The sequence below is a fragment of the Pygocentrus nattereri genome, chromosome 17, assembly GCF_015220715.1.
Source record: "Pygocentrus nattereri isolate fPygNat1 chromosome 17, fPygNat1.pri, whole genome shotgun sequence".
NCBI classification, from domain to species: Eukaryota; Metazoa; Chordata; class Actinopteri; order Characiformes; family Serrasalmidae; genus Pygocentrus; species Pygocentrus nattereri.
In genome coordinates, this window is record NC_051227.1 from 2,766,364 (window position 1) to 2,784,385 (window position 18,022).

General features: G+C 41.7%; 1 protein-coding gene across 4 annotated transcripts in view; it reads left to right on the top strand.

Moving 5' to 3' along the window:
• Nucleotides 1–18,022, top strand: part of LOC108433984 (Down syndrome cell adhesion molecule-like protein 1 homolog) — a 125,810-nt gene that overhangs the window by 100,443 nt on the left and 7,345 nt on the right. For 2 of the 4 annotated variants that reach the window (XM_037546548.1, XM_017708895.2), the window contains exons 19-32: nt 2,867–3,022; nt 5,349–5,488; nt 8,494–8,647; nt 9,471–9,588; nt 9,786–9,949; nt 10,085–10,183; nt 12,233–12,421; nt 12,616–12,903; nt 13,076–13,231; nt 13,417–13,447; nt 13,586–13,707; nt 13,807–13,959; nt 14,048–14,242; nt 14,390–14,701. In XM_037546548.1, the coding sequence (XP_037402445.1) occupies nt 2,867–3,022; nt 5,349–5,488; nt 8,494–8,647; nt 9,471–9,588; nt 9,786–9,949; nt 10,085–10,183; nt 12,233–12,421; nt 12,616–12,903; nt 13,076–13,231; nt 13,417–13,447; nt 13,586–13,707; nt 13,807–13,959; nt 14,048–14,242; nt 14,390–14,701 (2,277 nt within the window). The remainder of the gene's footprint in view (nt 1–2,866; nt 3,023–5,348; nt 5,489–8,493; nt 8,648–9,470; nt 9,589–9,785; nt 9,950–10,084; nt 10,184–12,232; nt 12,422–12,615; nt 12,904–13,075; nt 13,232–13,416; nt 13,448–13,585; nt 13,708–13,806; nt 13,960–14,047; nt 14,243–14,389; nt 14,702–18,022) is intronic. The other 2 variants (XM_017708894.2, XM_017708896.2) reach the window with 1 other exon arrangement.

An 18,022-nucleotide genomic window follows, 5' to 3' on the forward strand; every position in this document is an offset into this window, starting at 1 on the left:
TAGCCACCTCATGTGTTAAAGGTAGTAGTAACTTCAGGCTCCTGTACATGCTCAAGGATGTGAGTGTCTTGTTCGATGTGTGGGAAAATGGGTTGCAAAATTATAAATTATTATTTATAATAATGATATTACCATCTTTGTTAAAACTGAGAAATTTTGAAATATATGCCCATTTTGAATTTGATGCCAACAACATGTTCCAAAAAAGTTGGCACAGGGGAAAAAAAGGCTGATAAAGTTGTGTAATGCTAAAAAAAAACCACCTGGCGGTTGATTGACATCAGGTCAATAACATCCATCCATCCATCCATCCATCCATCCACCACCACTTATCCGGTCGCGGGGGCAGCAGCCTAAGCAAAGAGTCGAGAGATATAATCCCTCCAACGTGTCCTGAGTCTTCCCCGGGGTCTCCTCCCTATCAGACATGTCTGGTACACTTCCCTAGGGAGGCGTCCAGAGGCCATCCTTACCAGATGCCCAAAAGTGGAGACGGCACAGCCCTGCCGTAGCTCGAGGCTAATACTGAAAGGGTCCAACTTAATGCTGAGTATACAAGCACAGCTCTCACTCTGGGAGTACAGAGGTCGAATGGCCTGGAGTAGTAGTCCCGGTACTCCATACTCCTGGAGGACCTCCCACAAGATATCTCGGGGAACCCGGTCGTAAGCCTTCTCCAAATCCACAAAACACATGTAGACTAGGTTGGCAAACTCCCATGCCACCACAACAATCTGCGAGAGGGTGAAAAGCCAGTCCGTTGTTTCACGGCTGGGACAGAATCCGCATTGTTCCTTCTCAATCTGAGGTTCAACTATTGGTCGGAGTCTCCTTTCCAGCACCTTGGTATAGACATTCCCAGGGAGGCTGAGCAGTGTGATACCCCGATAGTTGGCACACACCCTCTGGTCCCCTTTTTTAAAAATGGGGACCACCACCCTGGTCTGCCAGTCCAAGGGTACTGTTCCTGAGGTCCATGCAGTGTACAATATCCAGAGCCTTAAGCATTTCTGGATGAATTTCATCCACCCCCAGTGCCTTGCCACTGAAGAGCTTGCCAACTACCTCAGGGAAATGGAGCTTGATCCGCCAGAGGCCTCCGGCCCTGGCTCCTGTGAGGGAGGTATGTCTCCTGGATTGATCCCAAAGTGCTCCTTCCACCAACCGACAATATCCTCATTTGAAGTCAGAGTTTCTCCACCCTTGCCGAATACAGCTTGGGCACAGCCACCACGACCACTCCTGAGTCGCCAGACAGTTGTCCAGAACCTCCTTGAAGCCGATCGAAAGTCTTTTTCCATGGCTTCGCCAGACTCCTGGATTTTGCTTCTGCCACCGTTGCAGCTGCCACCTTTTTCACCTGTCAGTACCTCTCTGCTGAGTCGGGAGTCCTTCGGGCCCTCCAGTCCCTAAAGGCCTCTTTCTTCAGCTTCATGGCCTCCCTCACCACTGGTGTCCCCCAGGGGGTTCTTGGGTTACCGCCCCAACAGGCACCCACAAGCTTTTGGCCACAGCTATGCCCGGCAGCTTCCACAATGGAGGTTTTGAACATGGTCCATTCAGACTCCATGTCCCCTACCTCCTCCGGGACATGAGAAAAGCTCTCCTGAGTTGAAATCATTCGGAACAGGGGCCTCCGACAGTCATTCCCAGCACACCTTCACTATTCGGCCTTGGGCATACCAGGTCGGGCCTACCAGGTCTGACCATCAGTTTTCCTTTCCATCTGATCCAACTCACCATCAGATGGTGATCAGTTGACAGCTCAGCATCTCTCTTTACTCGAGTGTCCAGAAAATATGGTCCCAAGTCAGATGAAATGACAACAAAGTCGATCACTGACCTCTGACCGACTTATGAACATCCTTGTGTTCGAACTTGGTGTTTGTTATGGACAATCCATACCTGGCACAGAAGTCCAATAACAATTCACCATTCTTCCCAGTCACGCCTCTCCAGGTCTCCCATTCATTGCCAACATGAGCATTGAAGTCCCCCAGTAAGACTATGGAGTCTGTAGGTGGGACCCTTTCCAGAACCCCGCCCACTTGCTCCAAGAAGGCCGAATACTCTGACCTGTTGTTTTCCTCTCTGCGATTTTAATTCGCAATGAGGCGACCCTCTCATCCACCAGGACAAACTCCAACTGCACAGCCACCAGCCTGGGACTTGTGAGTATCCCCACCCCCACCCAGCGCCTCTCACCCTGTGCAACCCCTGAATAGGAGAGGGACCAACCACTATCAAGGCCCCAATCCAGGAAGGGCCGAATAAAATCTTGAATCTGAATCAAAAGTCTCGGACGAGGGTCTGCCATGAATCTGATTCACTCGTCATACATCGAGAGATGCAGCGAGTCAGAATTAAAATATGAACAGAATTATCAAGCTAATCCACTGAGAACGCAGGATTAACTGCTCTCTTTACCAGCACTTGCAAAAACCTCATGGGCACTCAACAGAAACACCACAGCTATCAAAATAAGAGTTCTGTCACTATTACCTACTAAGTAGTTAACTAGTTGTTCTTGGTAGTTATGAGTAGTTACTTAAGTGTTAATGCAGCATTACTCATTTGTTCTTGATTAGTTACTTAGTAACTATGAAATAGTATTATAAACTGTTACCCATATGTATGTATGTGTGTGTGTGTGTATGTGTGTGTGTGTATGTCTGTAGTGTGTAATTCAGTAGATGTGTGAGAGTGTGGGTGTAGTTTAGTGTGAGTGGTCTATGATGCAGTAACTCCTTATTTGACCTTACTTAATTCTTATCTTTTGTCCGTCAGCACAGTGTATTACTGAGGTTGTACTGATGAACTGCTAGTAAGTTCATGTAGTTATTAACCCTCCAACCCTCCCTCTCAGAATGGGGTGAGATGCAGAACATCACTACTACTCGTGAACAGGTGGAGCTGAAGGGCTTGGAGAAATTCACAAACTACAGTGTCCAGGTGCTGGCTTACACACAAGCAGGGGATGGAGTTCGCAGCAACGTTCTCTATATACAGACCCGAGAGGACCGTGAGTAAACAGATATAACCACACAAAGAAATGTTAAAGAAATGTTAAAATGTTAAATGTTAAATGTTGAAGTTCCATTCCTGCATTTCTGCTCAAATATATATGTAAATGTATATGTATATATATATATATATATATATATATATATATATATATATATATATATATATATATATATATGTATGTATGTATGTATGTATATGTGTATATATATATATATATATATATATATATATATATATATATATATGTGTGTGTGTGTGTGTGTGTGTGTGTGTGTGTGTGTGTGTGTGTGTGTGTGTGTGTGTGTGTATGTATATATATATATATATATATATATATATATATAAGCCTGGCCACAAAAATCATATAAGCTGGAGGCAAGAATGGAGTGGTGAAAGACTAGTGGATGCTGGGTGCTGGTTGCTATCACCTTGACAATTACAGCATATTTAAGCACTGAGGTGGCATTACCACTGCTAATGAGAATTAAAATGCCAAAGGGTGGAGACTTTAAGTGTGAGTACTTGTGTTTCTGTCAAAGCACAGTCAAGCTTACTATCCAACACAAGGAGAAGGATTAATTCTTTGTGGATTAGCAGGCATTAGGTTTGTGCTTACACTGGTGGGTTTAGGATTAGAGCCCTATCTTTCCCTGGGGTGGGGGCATTCAGGGGGGTCCTGAAAGAGCAGTGTCTAGGCAGCAAGTGAGAGACTGAGCAGACGTGTACAAGTGTAAGCACCCAAGTCTCTTCCTTGGGAGAGAAAAATATTGTGATTTGCGTGTTTCTGTGCATGCTTTATGCATCAGTTCACTCTCATTTTTCCCAGTGGATGTTTTTTCTCCTTTTCTATGTTCTCCTTTCTAACTGGCTGTCTTTCCTAGTGCCTCTGGCTTCCTGTCCAGCAAATGGAGAAGTGATTTTTGTAGAGTTTTTTATTTCTCCCTCATTCTGAGGATTGCCCCCAGCTTTAGTGTTTTTGAAAGTCTATAGGTCATGTTTTTGTATGTGTGTGCATATGGGCTGATCCCTAGTTGCAGAACACTTCCACAATATTGTGTACAATGAAATTTTTCTCAACTTGCAAGAAACCACTTGAAAAGGCAATTCATCAGCCTCATTAATATTTCTGTGCTTTAGATAATGTGATGTTTTAATATATGGTTGTTATCAGAATATAAAAAAAACAAAAGTTAGTTTCTAATGAAGACGTTTCTGTAACACTGAGGGCTCTGTATGAATAGGTAATTAGCCATTCACTTATTCATTGGATGCATACATTTTACACCTGACTGAAGTTGAATCAGGTGCCAGTGCAACATGACGCGTTTTAGGACCTTACAACTGGAGTTGAAAGCCCCTTGAATGTCCATGTTGCTGTTGTGTTGTAGCCTGTGGTCAGTCTTTTCTATGCAAGTGAATAAAGACAAACAACGATGCAATTAAAGAAAGAAATAACTAAATGAAAGGAAGAAGGAAAAAACTAAATGAAACAAACAATTCCGCAAGCCTTCCCTCCAGCTTTAGTGTATTGATGTGCATATTGGCTCTAATCAGCTGTCCTATCTGAACCATAAATCTCCTCAGGGTTTAACAGTCATATATTTGAAAACAATTACTTCTCATAGGCTCTTCTTAGCTTACCTTTGTTCCTGCACCTGAGAGACAGAAAAGTAGAAAGCAATTATGTGTAAAAGCATCACTATCCACAACATTAAAACAAGTGTTCACCAGTAAAATAGTCCCAAGCAAGTTATAAGATCCATTGCATTCTGTTCCACAGTTGCATTAGCAGCATTTTAGGGTTCCTCAAAAGGCAATTTTACTAGCTATGCCCCATGGAAGTCTAAGCGAGATAATTAACCCTTGCAACACTCAACCTCTAAATGCTGATGTGCTTTTTCTTAAAGCCTTCTTAAATCTATAGACACCGCAAAAAATCCACTCTTACAAGCACACATAGACCACTTCCTCTGCGCAGTATGTGTTAAGATAAACATATGTTACTGTGCCAACATCTGTCCCTCTATCCCTCTGTCTCTGTCTCTCTCCAGATTCTTTTTTTTCCATGAGTACTTACTCTTCAGAGCCTCTTAAAATTAAAGGCTAAGTCCAGCAAAGCTGCAAACAGGCCTGCTCACTTTAATGCCTTTTAAAATCCTTAAACTACATATGTATACTTTACTCCTGTGTAAACACACTCACCTCATACACTGTACTTTTATTCTATGTAGAGCTTTCTCTGGGAAATGCATGTCCTATTTTTGCAGATTAAAAATTGTTTTTGAAAAAAGTGTTTTATTTGTTTTCTCTTGCTCTCTCAGACCCTGGGCCTCCAGCAGGCATCAAAGCTGTCCCCTCTTCTGCTACGAGTGTTGTGGTATCCTGGCTCCCTCCTAACAAACCTAATGGCATCATACGTAAATACACCATTTATTGCTCCAGCCCTGGTTCAGGCCAACCGGTAAGACACTAAAGGGGGTGTATGTGATGTTTGTGGGATTTATTATTATTATTATTATTATTATTAGTAGTAGTAGTAGTAGTAGTATTTATGACATGCTTTGTTTATATATATATATATGTGTGTGTGTGTGTGTGTGTGTGTGTGTGTGTGTGTGTGTGTGTGTGTGTGCGTGTGTATATTGTTGCATAGTGTGTGTATACTGTGAGTGTTGATACTAGAGCCTTTTTCTCTTAGCATTATCTGCATGTATCTGCGTTTTTAATGTGCCTGTGATGAGTGCATCTGATTGTGCGAGGCAGTGCTGCAGTATCAGCAGGATGTGTGTGTAAGAAAGAGTGAAAATGAGAGCCTCATACTGCAGTGTGTGTGTGTGTGCAAGCTCACTCTCCCCCTCTCATTTGCATATCTGTGTCTCATCACGTTGCCTAGACAACCTCATCTGTTCATCAGCTAGGGCAGGAAACAAGCTGACAACACACACACACACACACACACACACACACACACACACACCCACAAACACACACATACACACCCCTCAGAGGCTCTATCACATTTATAACCTCCTCCTCCGCAAACACACTCTTACCAACATACACATGCACATGCACAATTTGTGTACTCTCACACTGAATTAATGTACCTGTCCAGACATACACACAAACTATTCCGACTCGTTTTTTTCCTCATTCACAAATCTCTCTCTCTCTTCTACTCTCTCTCTCTCTCTCTCTCTCTCTCCCTCTCTCTCTCTCTCTCTCTCTCTCTCTCTCTCTCTCTCTTTTCCTTCCTCCCTGGCCTCTTGCAGAGCATGGGGTGATTACTATGTAAATGAGTGCGAGAGGAGAAAGAGTGGGAGGGAGGGTGTGGAAAGGGGGGGGTCAGACACACCGTGCAGGGAGTACTTTTGTTCCTCTTTTCATTATCTGCCTATATCGCTCCCTGGATCACCGCTATCTCCATGCTGGAGGAATATTTCAATATCCGTTACACCACTCCGCCTCCCTCCCTCCATACCTCCCTGCTTGCATTCCTGTTGAGAGAGAGAAAGAGTAAAAAAAAGGAGAGGAGTAAAAGAAAGAGGGAAAGATGCAAGAACGAGTCAGGGGCAGAGAAATGCATGGTCCATTCTAGAGAGCTATTTTAAAAAAAATGTGTTTCCCCAAAATAGATTAGCTCATACAGAAATGCAAAATGCATGCAGAACAATGGAATTCATCATAGGATGTAGGATAAGGCAGCATTGTTGTGTGTTTATGTGATCAGAAGTGGTGTTAAAGGTAAGTGTAAGTGTCAAGGCTTTTGGCTGTGTGAGGGAGGATGACAGGGCCAGCTTAGGGGGAGCTCATTGAGGAGAGGAAACTATAGTAGACATGTGTGTGCGCGTGTGTGTGTGCGTGTGTGTGCGTGCGTGCGTGTGTGTGTGTGTGCGTGCGTGCGTGTGTGTGTGTTTGTATCTGCAGGCTGTAGACAGTCACAGCGATGAACATGAATCTGGACAGCAGACGCATGGCTCTCTTAAACATGTAGCAATTACTAAAGAAGCTTGCAGCAAAGCCTCACATCCCTTTTTGTGTGTGTGTGTGTGTGTGTGTGTGTGTGTGTGTGTGTGTGTGTGTGTGTGTGTGTGTGTGTGTGTGTGTGTGTCATTCGCCCTTATAGTGTTTATGTGCTTATGCATATACAAAGCATATGTACATGACTGGGCGTATGTGTGCATGCAAGCGTGTGTGCGTGCGTTCATGTGTTTCAGCCCCTCCTTGCCGGTGCTGATGTGAACAGCAGATATGTAGCTCTCATTAGGCTAGCTCTATTGTCAGATGTGGGAGTCTGAGCAATTGCCATGTCTGGGGGCATTGTCTTTCCCCTCTCATCTTAGAGTGTGAGCCCCCCTGGGTCTCCCCTACTGATCCCCTGGGGTGCATCACACACACCCTTGCATGCACACACACACACACACACACACACACACACACACACACCTTTCTCCTATTCAGAGATGAAAGAAATGAATTGTATTACTGGGTGGGTTATTGGATGAATAGCACAAGGTGAAGGAGCTATCGTTTTAAAAATGTGGTAAAATGCACATTTAAAGTTTAAATGTCTGAATTGTTCACAGTGGTGGGAATAAGAGCATTTAATGTCTCTAAAAGCTGCATCACAGGAAGTTGTTAAATTGTTTTTCTTAAACCTATTTTAAAATATGTATTTTTGAGAGGTGCATGCAGACACTGAAAGGCACAATAGTACCCAAAGAAAACTTAGTGAGTTTACCACTATTTTACCAGTACATACATTATATATAAATAAATAACTTTAACAGAAGACGTGTATGTTCACTATTTATTTGAATAGTAAATAAAATGGCTGTATTTTTATTGTAGACATTGTGAACCTTAGTTCCTTTCACCACCATTGTAGCATCTGTAACTGTCTCTACTATGCACCATTTCACATCAGATTGCTCTGATTTACTTTGTTTACATCATGTGTCAATAACTGAATTGTGTTGAAATTAATTAATTTAAAAATTAATAAAATTCATACAGCAAAAGTTTTTCAACAAGAATAAGCACAATCTGTTTTCAATGGTCATATTTATTGACTTTTTAGAATTTCACAAGAGATCACAGGATGCTGCAGTGAATATGTTATGTGCTGAGAATTCAGAAATGTAATTGTTATTATTGTGTGTTTTCAGTTTAAACAGAGGATTGCAGTTTGGAACAAATAGGAAAATAAACTAAAGTCTTGAAATGTCACAGCTTTAATTGGATGTTTAAAAACTCATAAATCCAGTTATCTTTATATCCTAAAGAATTTTAACTAGCTAGAATTAACAGCTGGCTTTTAAGTGGGTTACAGAACAAACTCATTTTAAATTGATAAAATATGTATATTGGTTATTATTTGTAGTATCAGACACAACAAGTGCCAGGACTTCTTTATTGGTGCAGCTTTACTTTATATTGTTAATCATTTGTTTCTGTTGCTGTCAGGCTCCCAGTGAATATGAGGCAAACCCAGAAGTGTTGTTCTACCGCATCACCCACCTGACCAGAGGTCAGCAATACCTGATCTGGGCAGCGGCTGTCACCACTGCTGGCCGGGGCAACATCAGCGAGAAAGTCACTGTGGAGCCAGCTGGAAAAGGTGAGTCCCCTGTGTCAAGTGCTAGAAAAACAGATTTTGAACCTCAAGCTCACTTCACCCTTCTGTATATGGACTTGTTTTATAGGACTAATTTACAAGGCATTATTACTTTCACTTTCATTTTTTTAGGGTACATGACAGAGTGAAAGAGAGAGCATGATAACAAATAGACTTTAATAAGAATGACAGAGCATCATATGTTGCTCTGCCATTCTTTTTCCCTTTCTTTGTATCTCTCGTTTCTCCTCTGTCCATACTCCCTTGATTGATATAGGAATACTATATTGCTAATTATATGATGAGGAGCAAAGGGCACTAAACGAAGGAGGACAAGGTGGATGGAAAAATGGCAGCTGAAGACCTTGTCAATATAGTGGAGAACATAGGGAGACAGATTAGGGGAAGAAAATTAAGGGAGCAGTTTAATCAATACTTCCTGGATTAGAGAGTAAAAGAGAGCATCTGTGTGCCTCTGTGTGTGAATGTGTGTATGCATATGTGTGTGTATGCTGTGCATTGAGTTACCCCCCTCTCTTTTGTCTCATCACTGGCAGTAAAGGGCAGTGTCCTCCAGGCTTCTGCTCTTAATACTATATTCACTACAAGGGAACATGCATTAAGATGTCAAGTGTGTGAAAGGCAGGGAGAAAGCATGTGATGAGAGGGGAAAGCAATGGATTGCAGGGTGTATAGCATGGGCATCTGTATTCGTTCATATGATGTTGTTATTTTTGTGGTTGTAATTTAGAAAATTTTCAGAGGCAGGTAAATCTGGATCCTTTTTTTTCTAAGCGATTTCTCTCTCTCTCTCTCTCTCTCTCAGCTCCTGCAAAGATACTGTCTTTCGGAGGTACCGTTACGACTCCATGGATGAAGGAGGTGCGGCTTCCATGCAGTTCAGTTGGCGAGCCAACTCCCACCATCAAATGGACCAAAGACAGGTCAGTGTTACGTCTTCATGAACTCAGATTCAGCCAACTCCCTTTTTTTTGTTTGTTTTTTTTTGTCTTTTCACAAATAGTATGAAATAGTATTGGAACTATGTGCTAAGAGTGTACTACTGTCTTCAGTGGCTTCACATTAGCAGATGCTAAGCAGTGCATTAAAAGTGATATGTGTTAAATATTGACATCTGCAGTGAGGATTCAGCTATACCAGTCACTCAGGATGGCCACCGGAACATTCTGGCAAATGGGACATTGGTGCTGCGCTCAGTGAAAGCTGAGGATTCTGGATACTACACCTGTACAGCCACCAACACTCTGGGGTTCGATACTATTATCGTTAACCTGGTAGTGCAAGGTAAGGCTTTTTACCTCTCCATAGTGTGGCAGTTCTTCTAGAGTCTTCTGACTTTCAAGTCACTGTATATAACACTAACAATATAGAAGTAGAATAGAGGTAGTAAAGGTACACGTGTATGTGTGTGTGTGTCAGTTCCCCCAGACCAACCACGTTTGACAGTCTCCACCACCTCAACCTCCTCTATTACTCTGGCCTGGATTCCAGGAGACAATGGAGGAAGCTCCATCAGAGGTACACCCCCACTTATTTTTTGCTCTTTTTCTCCGTTTCTCTTTCTTTCACCTTCACTCCTTTTCTTTTCCCCTCTCCCCTGATCCCCTCTCATCTAACATGAGTCCTCTCTTCTGTCTTTCAATATCTTTCTTGGAATCTGTCTTTTTTGATTAATTTGTCCACTGTGTCTGTGTGTAGCTCTCATTGTCTTTTGTGTGTATCTGTGTATCCACTTGTGTGCAGTGTTTCTGATCAGGTTGTTTAAGCCTCCTGTATTTCAGTTAATTTGTGCATTTATGGTTATCTGCTTGTTGATTAGTTGGTTAGGATGGTTAATTGTTTATTATTATTTGGTAAAAATGTGTCTTTTTTGATCCATGTATTCTCTGTGCACCACTGCTATACTGTGCCTAACTTCAACATTTGTTTTGTTACTTTTTCTCTACAGTACTTTGACTTTTTCAGCTCATCATTGACATATACTCAGAATTTGGGCCTTGGCAGTGGTACTAATATCTCTTATGATATATATATAAAAAAACTTCATCCACTAAAAACTAATATGTCTGTAAAGGTGTATAGGAGGGGCAGGGAATCCAGACTGTGTCTGCTGGTCAGTCCTTTTGATGTTGCATGCTTATCTGCCACCTGCCACAGTCTGTCACTGAGAGATACACCAGATCCAGCCCACTGATAATGATTCCTGTGGATGCCATATTACGCCTCCATTTGCATAATGCTTGGTCAGCATTTGTCTCTCTCTGTATAACTAGTGGTTTTAGTGAGGATTCATTTTAGTGATCTACAGTGTCTCTGCACCCTCTAGTGGTGACAAGGCTGTACTACACTGTCATAAATCCAGAGGACTAACTGAGAAAGATGGGGTCCAAAAATGATTGGGGCTATCAAAGTGGTGTTACTGTTGATATTAAATATCAAATAATTATAATATACATTCAGTTAGTGAAATTAATATCAGAAAATGAATATATGAAATTATTCAAGATAAATAAATACAAGAAGGTTAATTATGTGAGTAATAGTGTTCCACCACCAATACTGCTACTTAAATGTAGTATTGGTGATGAGGAAACCAAAACCTGCATGATAGTAAAAAGAGCTTAACAAAACATCAGCAGTGTGGGATGCCAAAATCTATAATTTCATGGGAAATGCATGCTAACAGTAGTCCCTTACTATATATCTAATGTTTCTCCAGATTGTTATTGAATGAACAATAGTGAGTCTGGCACTAGTGATGTAATCAGAAGCGAGCAAGATGCACATAGGAGACAAATGACTTGAGAAATTTGTATATAAAACAACATTCAGCACTGGCTTTGCTAAGTCAGAGCTACTGTGTTCTTATGTGTGCACAGCACAGGCTTATATGTTGCTCAGTTTTGTCTTTAACTATTTTGCACAAAGAAATATTTAACATTTACTTAAGTTATTATGCAAGGTTCTTATTACTAATTATGTAATAGTTAATACTAAATATGTATGGTAAATAAAAATAGCTTTTTAAAAAATAATCTAATATATCTAATCCAGTAAGCAAATGCCATTCGCATCTAATATATATAATCTGTCCAGTCAAGTTGAGTACATTGCATTTGTGACACAGAACATATTATTTATATATTATGAAAATATAAAAATATAAAAATAATAAAAACTGTATTGTATTAATACCAGGATTTTTAGGTTAAGTTAGATTAGAATTAGATTCAGGGTCAGAACTCTGTGTAAGTAAGTAAGTGATACTTTTTTGATCCCACAACCAGGGAAATTCCACCTCCGCATTTAACCCATCCGTGAAGTGAAACACCACATACACACCAGTGAACACACACACTAGGGGGCAGTGAGCACACTTGCCTGTAGCGGTGGGCAGCCCTATCCACGGCGGCCAGGGAGCAGTTGGGGGTTAGGTGTCTTGCTCAAGGACTGTCGGCCCTGGGGATCAAACCGGCAACCTTCCACAGGGCCAGCTCCCTAACCTCCAGCCCACGACTGCCCCCGTATTAGCTTATATTTAGACCTTTTATGTTTGTGTGTTTGCAGGCTTTGTATTGCAGTATTCCGTGGATAACACTGAGGAATGGAGAGATGTTTTCATTAGCTCCAGTGAGCGCTCCTTTAAGCTAGATAACCTCCGCTGTGGCACCTGGTACAAAGTCAAGCTAGCAGCCAAGAACAGTGTGGGAGCTGGCAGAATAAGTGAGATCATTGAGGCTAAGACTCATGGCAGAGGTAAGAAACCAGTTCACCATTCATTAACATTGTATAGTTTATATAGCTTCTTCTCTTCTTCAATCAAGAATCTTGATCTCACTGACCATGCTGTGTCAAGCATCACAGAGTCTTAAGGCCCAGTCATCATTCAAATTAAATTAATACACTTTCATGAGTACAAACCATTGCCTTTCCCCCTCCCCCCTTTACAGAGCCTCAATTCAACAAGGACCAGCCTCTGTTCACCCACATCAATTCCACACATGCCCGGCTTAACCTGCAGGGCTGGACGAGTGGGGGCTGTCCTATCAATGCCGTGCTATTGGACTTCCGACCCAAAGGCACCTGGGCATGGCAAAGTGTACGCACCAATGCTACAGCTGACGTATTCTTGGCTGAGCTACGTGAGGCCACCTGGTATGAGCTGAAGATGAAGGCATGCAACAGTGCAGGTTGTGGCAACCAGACATCCCAGTTTGCCACGTTGGACTATGATGGCAGTGAGTTGGCCAGTTAGAAAGAACTTACATACTTACATACTTACAATGATTAATTTCTCACTGTCTGTCTATTCATTTTGGCAGGATGGTCAGTAGCGTGTCAAAAGATATGTTTTAACATTTGAACCTTGTTCAAATCTTTAATAATTATTTTTCTGTCTATCGTTCATAGGCACAATTCCCCCAATCAAGTCTGCACGGGGAGAGGGTGATGATGTGAAGAAGCTGTTCTCCATAGGCTGTCCTGTCATTCTGGTTACACTGGGCATGGCCCTCCTCTTCATTATTCGAAAGAAACGCAAAGAGAAGAGACTAAAGAGACTTAGAGGTGAGAGGGAGTGAGACTGATGAAAAATGGGGGATGGATGAAAAATAAAGATATGGAAGGAAAAGGGAACAGGAGTTAAAGGGAAAGATAAATGAGGTAAATGGGAAGGACATTTTACATTGAGTATAAATATCTGGAATATGTTAATAAATAACTAACTTTTATATTCTACGGTGCTTTTGTAGATGCAAAGAGTCTGGCTGAGATGCTAATCAGGTAAGAATGAACTATATTGTGCATTGGCACAATTGTTTTTTCAATCAAAGCTATACAGAGAATGTAGTCTGGGAGCAGTAGCAATACTTTTTTTCTGCCTTTCTCTTGTGCGTTCCTATGATTGTTTCACACCTGGAGCAGTAAGAACAATCGCAGTTTCGACACCCCAGTAAAGGGCCCACCTCAAGGGCCACGGCTGCACATAGATATTCCACGCGTACAGCTTCTCATTGAGGACAAGGAGGGGATCAAACAAATTGGTCAGTCTTGTCGATTGTGTGTGTTAGTGTGGATTTACACAATATACTCTCTTTGCATTACTTAGCAGAACGAGTGACTTTCCTCTTTGATACCTTTAGGTGAAGACAAAGCCACAATTCCTGTGACGGACACTGAGTTCAGCCAGTCAGTTAACCCTCAGAGCTTCTGCACAGGCGTGTCCGTGCATCACCCTGCCCTCATTCAGAACACTGGTCCCTTGATTGATATGTCCGACATTAGACCAGGAACCAGTAAGTTCAGACACATTCATCAGATCACTCAAAATAAATTTTAAAAAATAATAAAAATAAAATCTATTTTTGTCAAACATTTCCTCAGACCCAGTGTCAAGGAAAAGTGTGAAGTCAGCTCATAGCACAAGAAACCGCTACTCAAGCCAGTGGACGCTGACAAAGTGCCAGGCATCAACGCCTGCCCGCACTCTGACCTCTGACTGGCGCACCGTAGGCTCCCAGCATGGCATCACAGTCACAGAAAGTGACAGTTACAGTGCCAGCCTGTCCCAAGACACAGGTACATACACATTTATGCAGTGTAATTTTAGCCAGTTACTTGACAAGCTGAATACATTTTTTTGTAATTCACTGATTTGGTGAACTAATAGAGCATAATCCTAATTCTTTTGTGTCTTCACTCTCATAACCCTTATTTGTGTCTCAGATAAGGGCCGCAACAGCATGGTATCCACAGAGAGTGCTTCCTCCACATACGAGGAACTGGCCCGTGCCTATGAGCACGCGAAGCTGGAGGAGCATCTGCAGCACGCGAAGTTTGAGATTACTGAGTGCTTCATTTCAGACAGTTCTTCCGATCAGATGACCACAGGCACCAATGACAATGCTGACAGCATGACATCTATGAGTACGCCATCTGAGCCAGGCATATGCCGCTTCACTGCATCACCACCGAAACCACAGGATTACGATCGTGGGAAGAACGTAGCGGTGCCCATCCCACACCGTGCCAACAAGAGTAAGTTCCAACCAGAGCATCCTCAGACCTTACTTTTATTTTATACAATCAGAATAAGAAATAACTTTATTTATACAATTCAAGGAATTTGTCTTGGTGAGAGCACACATGTATGATTTCTGAAACAGAAAAAAATGTTTAACTGTTAAGTGACAAATTGAATAAAAATACAATAAATAGAATAAGGAATAAGAGAATGAACTGGTGTGAAATGAGCTAAAGTGATATCTGTGAATATCTGTTCAATCTGTTCAATATATGCAGGTCTGGTAAACATGTAATATAGTAACTATTATATACAGAACATTACAGAGTGAAAAAAATAACATTTGTACAGTTGTGTAAATAAGCATTATATTAAAGAAACATTATGCTATAATACAATAAAGGAGGCTTGTTGGTTTGTTTAAAATTTAAATGTCAACTTTGGTTGATGAGCATTACAGCTCTGGGGAAAAGCTGTTAGCATGTCTGGTTGTGCTGGTTTTGATGGTCCTGAATCTTCTACCTCAGGGGAGTGGCTGGAAGAGGTGAAGTCCAGGATGAGAGGGGTCAGCTGTAATTTTGCCAGTGCACTTCAACACCTTGCTCTTGTAAATCTCCTTAAGTGTTGGTAGACAACATTCAATGATTCTCTCTGTCATCCTGATTATGCACTAGGCGTCTGGCTTGTTCTTCTTCTGAGGAGAAATCAAACCAGATAGTTATGGATGATGTGAGGATGGGTGTAAAAGTGCATCATCAGACAAATTGAATTTGTTTAGCTATCTTAGGAAGAATGTTCTCTGCTTTGCTCTCTTGGCTGTGAAGACTGTGTTCCACTTCAGGTTCCTGGATATGGTCATTATGTATGTTTTCCAAGCTGTACCTGCTGTCTCCTGTTTGTCAGGAAATCCATGATGCACCAGCAGATGAGATCTGCCACAAACAGAACACTAGCATAGATTCCAGACCTGTTAGCTCTGTACACAAAATGCAGAGGGTTTGTAATGGCCTGCAGGAGGGCCAGGACAAGGCATTCAAATACCTTCCTGCTGAGGTCAGGGCTACTTTTTAGGGGACTGGAATGAAGGGGACTGGAATGGTGGTTGAACCTTTGAAACATGTGGGAACAGGGTTACGTTCCAGTGATTTGTCAAAGGTGTTTGTGAAAATCAGTGCTAGTTGATCAGAACAGTGTTTTAGGGTGAATGGAGAGATAAGTCTGGCCTTTGAGCTTTTTTCATCTTTTGTCTGTTGATGTGCATTATAACTATCTACCTCATTGATAGTGAGAGAGCCAGGGTCAGGGAAGAGGGCAGAGGATTGGGAGAAAAAGCCTGAAGTTTGTCCATTGGGCATTCAAAACTGCAGTAGGTCATTGGTTAGTCGGTGGTCATTCAGGAGTTTTTCTCACCTTGTAGTTGGTGATCTTTTGATGGTCTATTCAGAGTGAAGTTGGATTGTTAGCAGCAGTGTGGCTTTTTAAGCTTTTCTGAGTATTTTTTCTTTTGATGCTCTATTCCTTCTCTCCAGCCTTGGCCTTTTTGTAGAGAATTCTGTCCCCACTCCTAAATACTGCCTCCTTTTCCTTCCACAGCTGTCTGTGGTCAGCTGAAAACCATGGTTTATTGTTGCTATTTTTCACCTGTGCTGTAGTTAAAATGCAGCTGTCCTTATAGAAACTGATTTATGATATCACAGTCATTGTGACAGATGCGATGTTGTAGTTCCTGTATTTCAATGTTGCTGGCAGGAGTGTTTGCCATTTTCTCTGTTCTATCTTTGTGTTTTTTACATTTTGAAGTAGTTGTTGTATATTACTCGTAATAAATTACAACCACAAATGGCAGGGTACTTTTTTCTCTCATCGGATTCATGAGACACCCGAAAAGGACTCAAGTCAGCTGACGAAGCAAAGTAAGTAGTAGTGTGGCAGGCCTTGAGCTGTTTCTTTACTCTGAGTGCAGCATGTTTACCTGTGGCTCTTTCTCTGTCACTAGTGACAGCAGCGTTACTAGATTCATTTGTGAGAATGCTAAGTTAGTTTCTTGCTTGACAGAGAACATTATAAAAATAGAGGTGTGCATTCATTTATGGTCGCTGAACTGCTGGTGCCCTGAAAAAAATGTGGGCTTTGTAGATAACTGGTCTACCTTTGAGGGCAAGTCTGGTCTTTAGAGTCAGGGTGGTATCTACCCCTCGTGGGAGGGTGTTGCTCTCATTTCCTGTAGCATAGCTCGTAGTCTCTTAGATAACTATCAGTGTAGGACAGTCAGTTGCTGACAAATCAAGGCCAAAGCCAGGCAGCAGACAAAGAGGCTAAATCAACCATCTGCTAGTTGCCTTGAGACGCCACATAGGTTCCACCCAGCTGAGACTCTCTCAGTTCCTTGAATAAAACAAAATTTCAGAAAACCTTGAAAAGTTTGTTCTACTAATTTAATCAACATCAGACTAGTTAAACCAATTTGCGTAAAGTATAATGTACAGGCCACCAGGACTGTATTCTGAGTTCTTAGAGGAATTGGCTGACTATCTCTCAAGTTTACTAATGCTCTCGAATAACGTAATAACTGTTTGAGATTTTAAAATCCACTTTGACAAACCACAGGATCTGCAAAGTAAGGCATGTGTATATATCTTAGAGTCTATTGGTTACCTTAACTTGCTTTAAAATGGAGGAGGGTTTTTGTCTTCTCCTGTAAAGCTACTATTTTGGCGATATCTGTTTTTCTTTGGACAGTAACAATATGCTACCGCTGGGTACCAATATTAATTAACAGGGCATCAATTGCCCTAAGATTGAGGACTGTGTAAAAGACATAAAAGACTGGACCTTCTACTCAACTCAGACAAAAGAGTGGTTCTTCTTCTTGGTCCAAAAGATACTAGAAACAAACTATCTAACACTTAAACTTACATTTGTAAATAAAAACCTTGGTGTCACGATGGTGTTATGATCGTTAAATTCCACATTGAGTACAAAATTATTTTACTGATATCACTAGAGTATTATGGTAAACTGGGGGTTGTTGGGGCTGTCTTCCCACTGCTCCTACGTATTCACTCAAGTTTGTTGACGGCGGAGCAGAGGGGTGCTGACATTTGGGGGACCCCTCATGTCTTTGTCACCCTTTGGATCTCCTTTTAAGTTAGACTATAGTAGCTAGCCATGCTGGTGTCTCTGCTGCACTCTAACACTTTACACTGGGATCAATCTCTCTTAACAAAACGAACTGTCTCTGTGTTCTTTGTCGAGCTGAACAACTGCCCGTCCTGTGCAGTTTGATGCTGTTGCTTCATCTGCCTTGATCAGGTGTTCACTGACCAGTTTCACTA